Consider the following 15386-nt stretch of genomic DNA (forward strand, 5'->3'; position numbering starts at 1 on the left):
AGTGTATTATTTAATTTTCATTTCTTTTTTGCCATGTTGGGCCACAAATTGGGTAATCAACAATTGAGGAACTTACAGTACTTAAAAAAGTAATGATAAACATATTAATATATCTGATTATATTTCATAAAAGAAAGTAATTTCCAAATTTTTTTTTGTAAAAGAAACAAAAGAAAAGCTGATTAACGAAAAACGAGTTTGTTCGATGGTTTTTTTTTTTTTGTAATTACATAAGCTATTTAAGCTATTGTGCTACAACTCCTATAACTTTCTGTTGATAACACCATTCTATTGAATAATTAATTAGGCCATGAAATTCAACAGAATCCACTATATTTATGTACCATACATAAGTAATGTATATAAAATATTTTTTTATAATAATAAATATACTTATTGCAGAGTGTTACAAAAAGGTAAACAGGTAGATAAAATAATAATGTATAAATACTAATTCATCATTATAACGTCAATATAATAACCATAATATATATATATATATTTTTTTTTTATGTATGAATATGGGAAAAATATTTTATATTATAATATAAATATTTATTCATTATTATTATTATAATTATTATTATTATTATTATTATTATGTTATATAAATAACAATATAGAATTTTTTTTTTTAATTTTAAGAGTAAAAGTGAGCATTTTGTAATTATTACCATCATTGATCATCATAATATTTTAATGAGAATCTTATACAATTATAACAGTATTGGAGCATTGTAACTAAATGTTAAAACTTAAATATTTCAATATAGTATTATTACATTAAATATGTGTTAATTATATAAAAAAATACACATATGCGGTTAAATATTAATGATAATATTTTTTTTTTTAAAGTTATTATGCAAAATAATAATACCAATCATAATAATAATAATTATTATTTTATGAAAATAATGTTTACCTTATTATAAGCACACTGAAATCAATATAATTGCATTAAAAAAAATCTTAGATAAAAATTTGCAACAAATACATAATACATTAATGAATATATACAAAAATACATAAATTGTATTTACTCTCAATATTTAACTATACAGTTAATAATAATTAATAGAAATAACAAGATTTAAAAAATAAAACCAGTAAGTAAGAGACAAATAAACATTATTACAATAATAATATGGAATAGATAAAACAGCTTATCTTAAAAATAATTAAACCGCAATTGGTCCTTAAATATTTGATTATCAATGGAGCATTTTTATTGTTTATTATAATAAGAATAATTATAATAATTAATTAAAACCTCCTGAATTACCAATAACCATAATTAATGGCAATAATTAATTAATAATAATAATAATCTTGCAATAATAATAATAAATCACACAATAATAAAGATTTGAATACCCTGTGAATATATAAATTATTAAATTTTCATATTACATAAACTTCTTTTCTTTCAACAAAAATATTATAAAATATTTATTTATATAACAGATTTTTAAAGAAAATAAAGGAAAATAATGATTTATTTAAAAAACTGAAATTATTTATATATATATATATATAAATATATTAAAATAAACATAATTAAAATTAAAAAAAAACTTCTTTTATAAATTATCATGTAACTTAATATGAAAAAAAGTTAAAAAGTAACAACATAAATGTTACATTAATAATAATAATTTATAAATTAAATTTTTTTTATTATAAACTTTTAAAACTATAAACAGATATTCCTGTTTTTATTATTTTTATTTATTTATTTTGAAATATTATATATGTATATATTTATAGAAGAAATGCACATATAAATATTTAAATATTTATATACTGCCTATTGAATAGTTTATAAATAATAATATTATAATAATTAAATTAATAAAATAATTTTACCTAACCTAACCTAAACGTGCTTACTTAATTAATAGTTAATGATAATATAATCAACAATAAATCGAATTTTCACAAACTTATAATTAAACGTTATAATAACATGAATAACAATTGTAAAACATAATTAAAATATTACTAAAATATTAATAATAATAAAATAATAATAATAATAATAATAATAATAATAATAATAATAATAATAATAATAATAATAATAATAATAATAATAATAAAAGTAATAAATTAAAGAAAGGTATGTATTTTATTAAGAAAAAATACATTTTCTTTGCTTTTGTATTATAATGCAGTAATTATGCATATTTATATATTTGTACAGACATTATATAACTTTCAGAAAGGTTTTGCTGCTTATTAAAATAGAGATTTAAAAAAAATAGTAAATTACCATAAAAATGGCTTGATTATTTATTTATGTTTTATAAGTATATTAAGTCTAATGTACTGCAAACATTAACGTTTAATTCATACAAGTATTTTATTAAAATATAATGATTATTTTGTTGTATTTTGATGGTGTTTTTGTCTCCTCTAATCATTTACATTCATATACTGAAATAAAATCAGGGAATTACTGAATAATTTTAAAAGGTGAGAAAATGCAAAGGAAATGTGTTGGCAAATAGTCACACTTTTTTCCATTTAATAATAATAAAATAATAATAGTAATAATAGTGAACTAATTTAGTTACAAATTTTTAAAACAATCTTTTAATAATTTTGTATGTCTCTCATTGATATTGCTGTCCCATGTGTGAAGCTACAGTCAGGTAAAGAAACGGGAGGTCCTATGTCAAAAGAACAGCATATTTTTATGTTCTTACATATTCTAAGAAATTACGTGAAAAAATAAGAGATATAAGAGAAATTTGTTTACAGTGAGACTAGAATTACAGTAAAAAAGTAAAATACAAGCAGTAAGCAAGAGTTAGTGGTAAAAATTATTACTTCATAAATGAAAATACTGAGATAATGGAAAAGAGAAGGAATACTGTGTTATTAAGGATGTGTAATGAGAGAAATGAAGAGTATTTGGGTAAGAAGGTGATAAAAACAGGAAATCATAGAAGAAGGTGGAAGGGAAAATTTAATCAGTCATGCAGAAAAGTGCATAAAAGAATATAACTCTCAAGAGATTGTGGTAATAGACAAGGTTAATGTAGAAGATCAATTTACAAAAGCATCCTTCATTAAGTGGGACTAATTAAATATTGTTGTTTATTTAAATTTGAGTTTCTTATTTCTCAGATATTTATTCTTGGTATTACTAATTAATATTTTAGAAATAAAATATTAGTTAAAATATAATTTCCCATTTAAGAGAAAATTATTACTGTATACAGATAATGTGCTTAAAGTAACAGGTGTTTTTTTTAAACAGGAAAAATTCAACCTTTAATATAAATTACATAATTTCAATTATTTATATTGTCTCCAAGAGACATCTAGACAGTATTTGAACTAGAGACCATCTGATTAAATACCAGTTAACTGACTCTTAACTTGCATGGTATCTAGTTAAATCAGCTAATACAAAACAATACTATAATGTCTGTACATACAGTAATAAAAATAAAGATAATAGTATTATAATAATTAACATTTTTAAAATTCTTCGTATGTTTAATTACAATTATTCATTTTAATATTATTCTCAAGGGATTATAGTGGAGGGTTTTGGGTTATGGTATATATATGTATATATATATACATATATATATATATATATATATATATATATATATATATATATAAGTTAATCAATTGTACAATGGGTGAAGGCTAATAGTTTATATATATATATATATATATATATATATATATATATATATATATATATGTTTATATATGTATGACACATAAATGATGTTATTATATACTGACAAAAGTGCAGTGTATGTAGTAATTGTAAATTATTATTATTATATTTATATATATATTTATTTATTAATTATTATAATTAATTTATTAATAAACAATAACAGGGGTCACGATGGCTGCCAGTAAAACAGAATGATGGCACAGGGTGGCTTTAATTGTTATATTTACATATACATTTGTTTCGGTTTTCCTTCTATAACAAACAAACAGTATATATAATTAAGAAGTGCTGTTTATATATATATATTACGTTTATATTTATATATAATAATAAATAATATAATACACGTGTTACAACATGTGACAGTAGCAGATAACAATATATACTCTTTTTAACAGCTGATTCTTCTGAATTGTTTTATATGTTGAACATTCATTGTATATTTATAAATACCATGCACTGCATGTTAAAAAAATTTTCTGTCATGTTGCCAACCATGTGCCAATGACCTCTCAACAACCAGAGCCTATGGACACCTAAAAAAAAAAAAATCAAAAACAAAAAACACCAAAAGTGAGTAAAAATTAAATAAGTAATATAGTACTGTGGTGAAGAGATAAAATTTCAGATGACTGGCAGTGTATTTCGACCATTTAACATTTTGGATTCACCTTTATTCCTTGGTACATAAATAAAATATCAAATAAAAACCTTTTATAATAATGACAAATAGTAATATAAGATGAAAAAAGTTTATAAACACAGAAATTTCATACTCAATTCCATCCAACACACACAAGTGCATATGCACATGCTTTTAAATAGTTGTTTTTTGTGGATGATATACATATATATGCTCTCTACTCCTTTCTGTGTACATTTATCTTTACATCCCTCTCTTCCCAGCAAAAAATAAGATTTATAAAATGGAATTGTTAACATTAAAAACTCAGATAAGTTTAAAAAAAAAATAATCATTATAAACTTTTTCATCAGAGTTGAAGGATGGATCAATTGAGCTAAGGATTAAAAATTTGCACAATTCTCAAAAAATAAATCAGCATATTATTATTATTTTTTTAATTATATAGTGCTCAAATGTTAGGAAACATAATTTTTTCTTTTTTTAATAAAAGAAAGATTAGTTTGGCTGACAGTCAGAGAGTTTATTAACAAAATGAATTGGAAAAAACAGTTTTTATAAACCAAACCACACTTAGTACACTAAGAAAAGTTGAAAAGAATGAAAGAATTATAAGTATTAGGGTAATATTTAATACATGAACAAAAATTATGGTTTTATTTACTTTGCCGACTATTTATATTTACTTTGCATTCTTATTGGAAAACATAAAATGACATCTTAGTTAGGCAGAACATATTTGCTAGTTTCTTAAACAAAACATGAGATATCAGGCCAGATAGAAGTTAATGTCAATTTAGAAAGTGGCTGTTAAAATTTTTAATTTTGAAAACTTTGATTTTTATTGTAAATAAACTTAAGAATTGGATTTCAATAATAAACTTTTTTTAGTTTGTAAACCAGATCTTTAGATTTTCTCTGACTGCCAGTGATGTTCTTTATACTCGATTCTAAGGACTTCTGATTACAACTCCTATAACTTATTCATAATATTTAATTTCTTTGTTACTGACAAATGGAGTTTGAAACACGAAATGCAGTTTTCGTAATGAGTATATTTACAATGTAATTTACTATTAAGGGTACTCTGAGTACAAGTTATGTATATTTATGTTTTATAGTTCATTAAGATATGTTGAAGGGAGAAGAAAGCAAGCTAAGTATACAAGATACAAAGAAATTATAGAAACAGGGGAATAATTCTAAAAATTCTGCTGATAATAAGTGAAAAGGTAAACAAAGGAAAAGGTTTGGTTGATCTTTGAGACTTACTTTGTATATAAAAATATTACTGGTAATTATAATGCAAGTAAAGATAATGAACCGAGAAAAAGTGACAAAAAAACAGAGCTGTAGACAAATTTTAGACATGATGAATGAAAATGGTTAACTGCAATTTATAAATATGTTATAAAGAAGAGGTTGAGTAAACTACTTTTGTGCATTTAAGTAAAAGGAAAAATTATAACTGAAGCTAATAAAAAAGAGGTAAAATTACTGAAAAATATTATACAGTTATATGAAAAAAGTTTTAAATTATTTGTTAAGGTGACTATTTCTTATAGTTATCCTTCTTATAATTCTTTATAATAATTATAAGTTTTATATAAAATAAATTTCATGAGTAATAAAATAATATATGGAATGATTAAAAAAATGGTTGATAACAGATAAACTGGGTAAAAGGCAAAATTATTAAACAGTTTTGACCTAAACTCATATCTTTCCTTGAGAGTGGTCTACAGAATGAGGCCTAGCCTTGTTAAGCCATTTCAATTTTCAGCCTACTGGTCCTCTTGGCCACTATTTGTTGTTAGGATTTAATTAATGGCACATAATGATCTGACATAAGAGTGTCACACAGTCACACATATGTTTTCACTTCATAAATAAAAGATTAAGTTACATATCCTTATGAAAGGATGTAACCGATTTGTTGATTTCATACCGTAAATTTAAATGTATAGAAAATACTAATAAATTCCTTTGAAGTATATGGCTTGAAGAGATAAGATGTTAGTAAATATTTATTTATAGAATAAAATAAATGATCCTCTTTTTAGATTAATTATAATGTACATCTACATTTTTATGGAGAGTGTTAAACAATGTTATTGAGTCATACAAAGATGTTGTTTTAAACACAGTGGTACTATGGATAACTAAGTATAATTTATCTATGTTTCTTGTGCTGTGACTACATGTAGTACAATTATGCTCTATGTTTTTGGTAAAGTCTAATACTTGTGACCTGAAGTTAAATAGATGCAAGAATTATCAATGTTAAGTTAAATATATGTTTAATAAATATTTTTTGAGCATAAAAATTTTTAAGTACATTTTAAACCAACTGATAACAATTGAGCATTACAACTCAATTCCAGATCTCGGTATGACAGCAGAAAAAATACAAATTCACAATCCATAGTATATTTTCATTACAAAGATTTTTCAGCCATTATATTAGTCAATTAACTCATTGAATAATTTTAAACATGGTTAATAAAGTATAGAAGCATAAGTGATAAAAGAAATCAATGGAAGATAGAAATGGATAAAAATGTGATAACTACAAAAAAAACTTAAAGTTTTAAACAAAAATTTTACAACTTTAGTTTCAAGTAGATATTGTTCTATTATCAACAAATAGTTTACAATAAAGCTTCAGGAATTTTGGTCAAAAGGTTTTCTCTGACAGAATTTGTCTGCAATGGTTAACATGAAGTTTAATTCTGAGAGTATAAAATATTAACAATTTCTAATAAAATCCCATATTTTGTAACAAAAAGATCTAATTCATGTTCCATTTTGAAATTACGAGACTATTTTGTTGAAAATGAGCACTATTTTAGATTTTTTCAGCACATTAGGTATTAAATGTAGTTGATCATTTTCATTTTTAGTAATAAAAACATTACAAAAATGAAAATGTAATTAATATAATTAAAAATAAATAACATTATGCTTAAAAATATTTATAAATATAGCAAAATTAAAAGGTTTAGTTATTTATGATTTAAATATTTTATATAAAATAAAAGTTTATTCATATTCTACAAGATGATTTAAGATAAATAACTGTTTTATTACAGATGTAAAAACTACTATGATCTGAAGAGTATTAAAGTTTGTCAGAAGTGAATAATAGACAATTTTAAATGAACATGATTTGTCAAATTTGTTAGATAAATCTACTAAAACCAAGGAATGAATAAAATAAATTGGAAGACAGACGGATATTCACAGAAGCAACTGTCATTGTTGTTTATTTTGTTAACAATGAACACTGATGTCAGTGTCGCAGACTGTTTAATGATTGATTCATTACATTACTTCTGCTATATGTTAGAAAAATCACTCTTCTTAAATATTAAGTTAATAAATAAATTTGCTTAATTCTATATGAATATATTTTTTATAATATTAAATTATTTTATTATTATATTTAAACTTTTTAAAACATTATTTAATGTCTACCATCCTATATGAATAAATAGCTTCTGGTTGGATTAAGTATTGTAAAAGATTAATTTATATACAGGTGATAAGAAAATATTACAATACCACTCAACCTATTGTTTGAGTGAATTAATACCATTGTCATGAATCAGCTGTAATGACAGCGAGTTTGGTGACAAACCAATTTTATCTATGTTCAATGTTACCATTGAATGGTGTGGTTTGATAATGAGCAAGACCAAATGTGATAGACTTAAAAATTGTTAAGAGACAATTATGTAATCTCAAAAAAAATTATAAAAAAAAATTACCTGCAAATTGAAACTTCCTACTCAATGGTAGCCATTAGTAAACGCAGCAGGTATCAACGGACCCTGAAACAATTATTTATATAAGAATAATATGAACTACAAACAATATGAAGTACAAAAAAAGAATATAATAACAATAGAACTAATTATTTCACAAAAATACATGCTGATTTCAGTATTTTGGTCTACGAAGCCATTTTCCAGGTTGCATACTGATTTATACAGGATGAGCAACTTAAAACCGAATCTAGCCTGCTTGCACTACAGTTAATTAAGGGTCAGCATTACCATTGGTTGTGAATTTTCAACACTCGTTTACTGTTGTTAACAGTTCATGCTTCAGTGCAGTACAGTTTTGTTTTTTGAAGTTGTGTGGTATTTTCCAAATACCAGTATCCCAGCAGAGGAATAGCATGCATGATTTGATTAAAAGATGGCGAACAATGGAATCGTTTTCAAACGCAAAACGAAATAGGCATAGCCGAGTTAGGCTCCAGACGCCATGGCCGATTTGCAAAGAAGAATCTCTGCAAATCTGAAAAAATCTGCACGAAAATTATCACACCAATTTGCCGTAAAATACAAATTTGGCCGAAAGATTCTTCACGATTTAAATTTGAAAAATATTATGTAAACAACTTAAGAGAACAAGCTAACCGAAACGATTAATTATTACAACTGGAATCTCAAAATAATTGTCGATGAACCGATAGGCCCGCTTGTATTTCAAGTCAAGCGAGGCATGGTTTCATTTACCTGGGTTTTCACAACACCAGGTATTAGATAACTGAAAATTTTCTCCCGATGTTTGAGCGTCCACTTCACTATAAGAAAATCAGTGTTCCTGATATCGTACAATGGAGGTAATTTTTTTGATGGGACTGTCAACGTAGAAGTGCACTGTACTAATTTCGAAGAATTCTACGCTTAGTTAACAGATCGTGTAAAAACTACGGCTTCTTCCAAAAAGACACACATCAAACGATTCGCTAGTACGCATTTATGCGCCTTTTTCAGAAGATCGAACTATCAGTAGAAGGCAATGGCCTCAGGGTTCGCAAGATTTGTCTAAATGCGATTTTTTTCTTTGGAGCTATTTGAAAGACAGAGTTTATGAATCAAATTCCTACAATCAAATAGATTCCATCACTAAAAGTCGACAGCATTGTTTTCCGTCAGTCGACGCTCAATATAATTTACTTAAGCACAAAAGCGTATTGCTGAGCAAGGTACTTCGAACATCTTTAGTAAAAATATGGTAAAAAAATAAACTTTTACAAATGTAAATACCAAATTTAATTTATGTTTTCATTTTTTCAATTTATTCGTAAACGTGTATCGCAACCGTGTTTAGTTTATGGACTTTAGGTTTTAAGTTGCTCACCAAGTACATCAACTGCCAGTTCAGTAATAAGAAAACATTGTATAAGACAGATGGTATGAAAAAGTATCATCCGATTTCAAAAGACTTTTATTCCGCAACTATTACCAGTAACGTAAGAACCATAAAGTTTATAAAAGAGGGGATTCTAGAGTTTTTCTTGGTTGCCGGCAGATGCCTCCCTTGTGATGTCTCCTTTCAGTCTGAGTCAGAATGGCAACCCCACAACAGAAAGCAACTACGTTCTCTGCTTCAACAATTGTGAGTCCGGGACAATTGTGCAGCGTGATTTTCGTCGATAATACCTCAACATTACACTTCCTGATGCTCAGAGCATTCGTCGTTAACACCAACAGTCTCAAGAAACGGAAAATTTGGGTAAAGGGAAATCTTTAGATCGCCCCGTGTGACAGACAAAAAGATTGAGCACATCCAACAATTTTTTACGTTGCCTAAGAAAGTCCACTCGTCGCGTCAGCCGTTCCTCATGTAACTGTCAAGCCACTTGACAGTCTCCGCAAAACACGTTTGACTCAACCGTGTTCTGCGGAGACGTTTTTTATTCAAATCATACAGGCCCTCCACAGAGATTATAAACGACTTGTGAAATTTTGTGAATTCGTCCTCGACAAATAGGAAGAAGATGAAACTTTTCATTCAGTGACTAGGCTACCTTTCCATTTAGATGAAAGGTGAACCGCTGTACGTAAAGATATGGGAATCAGAGCATCTTTTATAAAAATTTGGTTAAAATGTAAAATTTTTCTACCGTAAATAAAGAATTTAATTTACGTTTTAATTTTTCTTTTCATTCATAAAATGGTACACATCGCATTTGTGTTTATAGTCTGTAGTTTCAAGTTGCTCACTACGAATTATGTCACTGCTTACTATTGAACGATATTAAAACCGTATTATGTATTAATTCTGATATATCAAGGATATGAGAAAAAATAGCTCTACAATGCTAAAAATGTACTGTCTTTGGTCAGATAAATCAATTTTTCCTGAGTTTAGGTTTTAATGTTTCTTACAATATGAATTTTTCTTTACATGTTAGGCAGTTTGTTCCTTTTTTAATAATTACTTAAATCAGTGAATGAATAAGTTTAGAGAAATCTGCAGGATGATTTTGCCTATGAATTAATTTTGCCGCAGTTTAACACTAGTATACTAGTGTTAAACACTAGTATACTAGTATACTAGTGTTAAACTGTGTTTAAAAGTACTAGTGTTTAAAAAAAGTAGAATCAACTGCTACGGTTATTAGCCGCTAATAAATGTTAAAAGCTTGCTGGAAAATTACAATAATTTTCATAACCAACTAATATTTTTATAAGACGGATGACACTTTTAGGCTATGTGTTATGACTCCAGTGTTAATGAATTAGTTTCTAGAAGTAAGTGTAAAAATTAAAAATACAATACAGGAAGACTAGTATTAGAATACATAAAACAGATAATTCATTAAACGTAGAATGATGCAGGTAAGTTAAGAAAAAATTTATTACAATAGATAAAAGGCAAGACCACAATTGCACCAATTATTTTAAAGATTAACAGAAAACTAAGTATATTTTCGACAGAGCAATATCTCATAATCTTGCAAGTGCGATGCATTCGTTTTGCAGGGTTGGTATCAATCTTCGACAAGTGCTAATTTTCTGGTCTTAAAGTTAATTGGTTTTTTGCACCTTCTAAATAACAAGCATGAATCGCAAAATGAAAACAGAGGAACGCATCTTCGTCCTACAATATTGGTGAAAAGGACTAGCGCTAGATAGGGAATCTTGGAGAGCTGCATCAAACCAGTCAAATGACTGAAGACAAAAAAAAATTACTATTTTTTTTTTTTTAAATAAAAATGTCTATGAATTAATTATTCTTGAAGTAAAAGTATAAAATTTTGAGGTACAAAATTATATTGATGATTTAATAAGTTAAAAAATAATTTATAAGAATTAGTAATAATTTATTTACTTTTATTATTACTTTTTAAGTGTTCAATAATTCCTTGGAATAGTTGCGTGACTTGAAAAACTCATAAAATGGTTTTTTGTACTCAACTTATTTAATATTTTAAAACAGGAGGTTCAACAAAACAGAGAGAAACTTTTCTCGTAAAATATGCTGGAGGAAAGATTCAAAATAATTTAGAATGTAAAACTGTCATTTTCTAAATGGCTCATCTAAAAGGAATTATTTTTATGCGACCGTAAAGAAGTAGTTTTTTTTTTTAATGTAAAAAAGTGATTAATCTTTTTTTTTATACATATCGTAATGTTAAACTATAAACGGAATACATCTTTAGTAAATTACAAAAAAAATACATAAATTTGTTTCGGAAAAATAATGATTTGTTAATCTTTTTGCTCTAATATTCAATGAATTTATTAAGTGTTTTTTTAAATATATTTTTTAAAAACCGATGTACTAGAGCAGTAATGAATTTTTAACGTTTATCATCAACTGAACACTCTTTAATGTTACTAAGTTTAAAGAATGACAAAAATAAATAAGATGTTAGTAAATTATACTGAATTTTTACGTTTTGATTAGTTATTGATCTCCGAGGATCAATAATATGTCGCATGTTATTCTCATAATGTTCGAAGTAAATTTTAATGTCGTACACGTTGTTAATTATATTCACATTATCACAGTTACAGTTATCAACAATTAACATTAACTAATATTCACTTTTAATTTTGTGTCGTATAAATGTTATATGTATGTATGTATAAGTTAAATGCCATATAAAAAGAGTGACAAAGTATTGTATGACTTGCACAGCTTTTTAATTACAAGAAATTAAGTCTTATTTTTATTTTCATAATAAACATTTAAATGTAACAAAAAAAAATTGCCTAAATTTTTAAAAATTTTGAGTCTTATATCATGGGGGGCTTTTTTTATTGATTATAATTATCAAAATATTATTTAAATTTTAAATTAAAAGGGAATTTCTAAAACTATTCATTAATAGATAAGCTTAACAAATTTGCTTAGGTAAAGTTTTTTCTAAATCTAACATTCCCTCCAATAAAGGCTAAAACAAGAATGCCAAAATTTTCAAAAAATTCTGTGTTAAAAGTTCAGGGTTTATAGTTTTGGAAAGTTGTAGAAATTTTTTTGATAGCTTTATATATGTTATATAAAATAACAAGATAATTATTTTAAAATATTAAAACCGAAGGGAGATATTCAATTTTAAGAGGTGTGGGAGGGGGGTTAATTTTTTGAAAAATAAACTTTGGATTACTTATATATTATGCAATGTAGGTAAAAAATTTGCGAAAATAGTCTTTTCTAAAGTGTCTTTGAAGAAAAAAACAAATTTAGTTTTTTCGTGATATTTTTTTAAAACTTTTTCGTTAACCCTGAACGAATTTAAAAAAATAAGATATGATTAATGCACCATATAAAGAAATATATGTGTTAAATTTGAAGAAAATCGGTTCCGTCAATCCTGAGATACAAGGCCAAAAACAGTGCGAAACACATATATGCTTATACATGCATAAGTTTTTTGATTAGATGAACTAGTTGGACCATAAAAGAAAAACATTTACGAAAAACTCGGAACTACATTTTTAACATGATCACTAACTATATTCACCGGGAAAGTAAAATCTGTATTCTTACCATTAGGTACTGCAATTTTGTATATCTTTATAACCAATCAATAATGAATTTAGATGGTGATAAACTCCATTAATCTCTTTGAAACAAAACAGTTTATGGATTTATTTCTATCAGAAGATAAGTTCATAAAATGTCTTACATTTAATTAATGGGATATTTAAAAAAAAAAATGCAAGTATGGTGTCAGTGACGTCATATAACCCAAATTTTTCTACAGAATTCATTACAGTTGTTTCTTCAACTGAACACAAGTTTGATTTCAGTTTATATTAAAATTTTTAATTGAGAAGTGATGTCTTAGTTCTGTTCCATAAAAAATACAAATTTTGATTATACATTATTGATTCACTTATAGATTAACAATATTTAATACAGAACTTTAATTTATAAATCTTAGTGAACAGTGTTAGATGAATATATAACCAAAAAAAGAAAGAATATCAAATGCTTTTAGTTATTATTTATAAAACACATTATAATTCTCAAAACATATAAAACCGAAGCTTAAGAGTGTCAGACGGTGATAAAAAGGGAAGAAGTATTAAATGTTGAAGTGTGGTACAAATAGATAATGTAAGTTGTAGAAATATCTCAGTAAAAACTAGCGAGAGGCAAAAAATTCAAATGGTAAAATATTATTGGCCATGGAGTTAATATATTCTATAAAATTACCATAAAATTCTATTAATAAAATGATCGATCTAACAAAATAAGATTTTAGAAAAAAACCCGAAAACTAAGATTATGAAACTTTACGATTTTTGTTTTAAAAACAGTCTTAAAAAATTTTTTTTTTTGTTATTTATTTTATTAAATTTTAACTTAACAGTTAAGGAATCGTAAAGAAGCTTTAAGAGAAGCTAAGGTGAACTGAAAAAAGAATATTTTTTCTTTCAACTTCATATTGGGAGGACTTTACACGAAAGCTTACTTCTTTGTTTGCAACATTTTGTGGAGAAAGTAGTTATGTCTATAACTACTTTTTTTTTATTGTAAGCTAGAAAAGATTGTATACTTTCTTAGAAATGTAAATATTTATGCTTCTTCGAAACTAGTATACGCGCGCGCGCGCGTACACTCACATATTTGTTAGACAACTTTTATATTTTTATGACCAAAATTTCATTTTTGGCAACATGGCGTCCAATAATAGAAACTTATTTTGCGTAATTTAGTAAATAATCATTAAGTTTTAACAATATCGTAAACTCATCCAATATCAAAATTAAAATTAATAGAATTTGGTAATGCTTAAATTTTATTTTGCTTTAGTTATTTAGTTATTTTATTATCATAATAAAGTGGTATTTTATTGTGTCATTAAAAAAATAAAATTTTCATTCCAGTCAGTAGATAATAATACATTATGTAGATCACGCCATCATATTTGACGCATTTTGGATATACTCCATTTTCAAATCTAAACTTTTTAATATATATTAATTTTTATGGAAGTCCATATTACTGAAAATAGTCTTTCGGAAATTATTTATGGACCGTTACTCTATAGTGGTCATTCCTTTAATTTTATTACAGAACAAATCTTTTTACATATATTACGATAATCAAATTAATTCTTTATAAACAATGACATACTTCAGTAAATAATTTAATAACTCTCTGAAGAAGTCGATAGATAATAATCGATATACGTGAAGAAATTATACTTACTAAAAGAAGTTCTACGTTATTTAATTTTGATTGATGAGGTTTTATCTACGGTAAAACATTCTGGGTCGTAAAGCTACGATAGCTACATAGTTAAATAAACTAAACTTAAATTAAATAATAACTACTACTAAATAATAACTTATTAAGTTAAATAAATAAATTACATAGCTACATAGTAAAAAAATAAAGCTACATAGTTTTAACTATAGTAAAACATTCTGGGTCATAAAGCTACAGTTAAAATTTCGTAATGATTGGTTCAGTAGTTTTCGCGGATATCGGAACAAAAGAAAAAGGTTGTCCCTTTATATAGTAGTGAGATGAGATGAGATAATATAGAGATAATGTTATGGTAAATGAATACATTAGGTGTAAATAAATTTCACAAAACAATCCTTCATTCAAAAGCCGTTATTGAAAATCAATTTGAGCACATATTTATGCACACGTTGGAAGGAAATCTTTTAATTGTATTTTTAATTATTTAAAAAATTTATTATTTTTTTGAACGGTTTGGTAAAATGGCAACTATATCATAAAGTCTTTCTCGTAAGCCAAAGAAGTATT

At 25.4% G+C, this 15386-nt stretch overlaps 1 protein-coding gene across 1 annotated transcript in view; it reads right to left on the reverse strand.

Annotated features, from left to right (window-relative positions):
* Positions 1–3801: 3801 nt before the first annotated feature.
* Rbp6 (RNA-binding protein 6) overlaps positions 3802–15386 on the reverse strand; it is a 967859-nt gene continuing 956274 nt past the window's right edge. Inside the window, exons 12-13 of the mRNA XM_075364169.1 lie at positions 8123–8185; positions 3802–4245 (exon numbers count right to left, since the gene is read on the reverse strand). Of these exons, the coding sequence (XP_075220284.1) occupies positions 8144–8185 (42 nt within the window). The 3' untranslated portion in view covers positions 3802–4245; positions 8123–8143. The remainder of the gene's footprint in view (positions 4246–8122; positions 8186–15386) is intronic.

This window comes from Lycorma delicatula, chromosome 4 (genome assembly GCF_047948215.1).
Source record: "Lycorma delicatula isolate Av1 chromosome 4, ASM4794821v1, whole genome shotgun sequence".
Taxonomy (NCBI): Eukaryota; Metazoa; Arthropoda; class Insecta; order Hemiptera; family Fulgoridae; genus Lycorma; species Lycorma delicatula.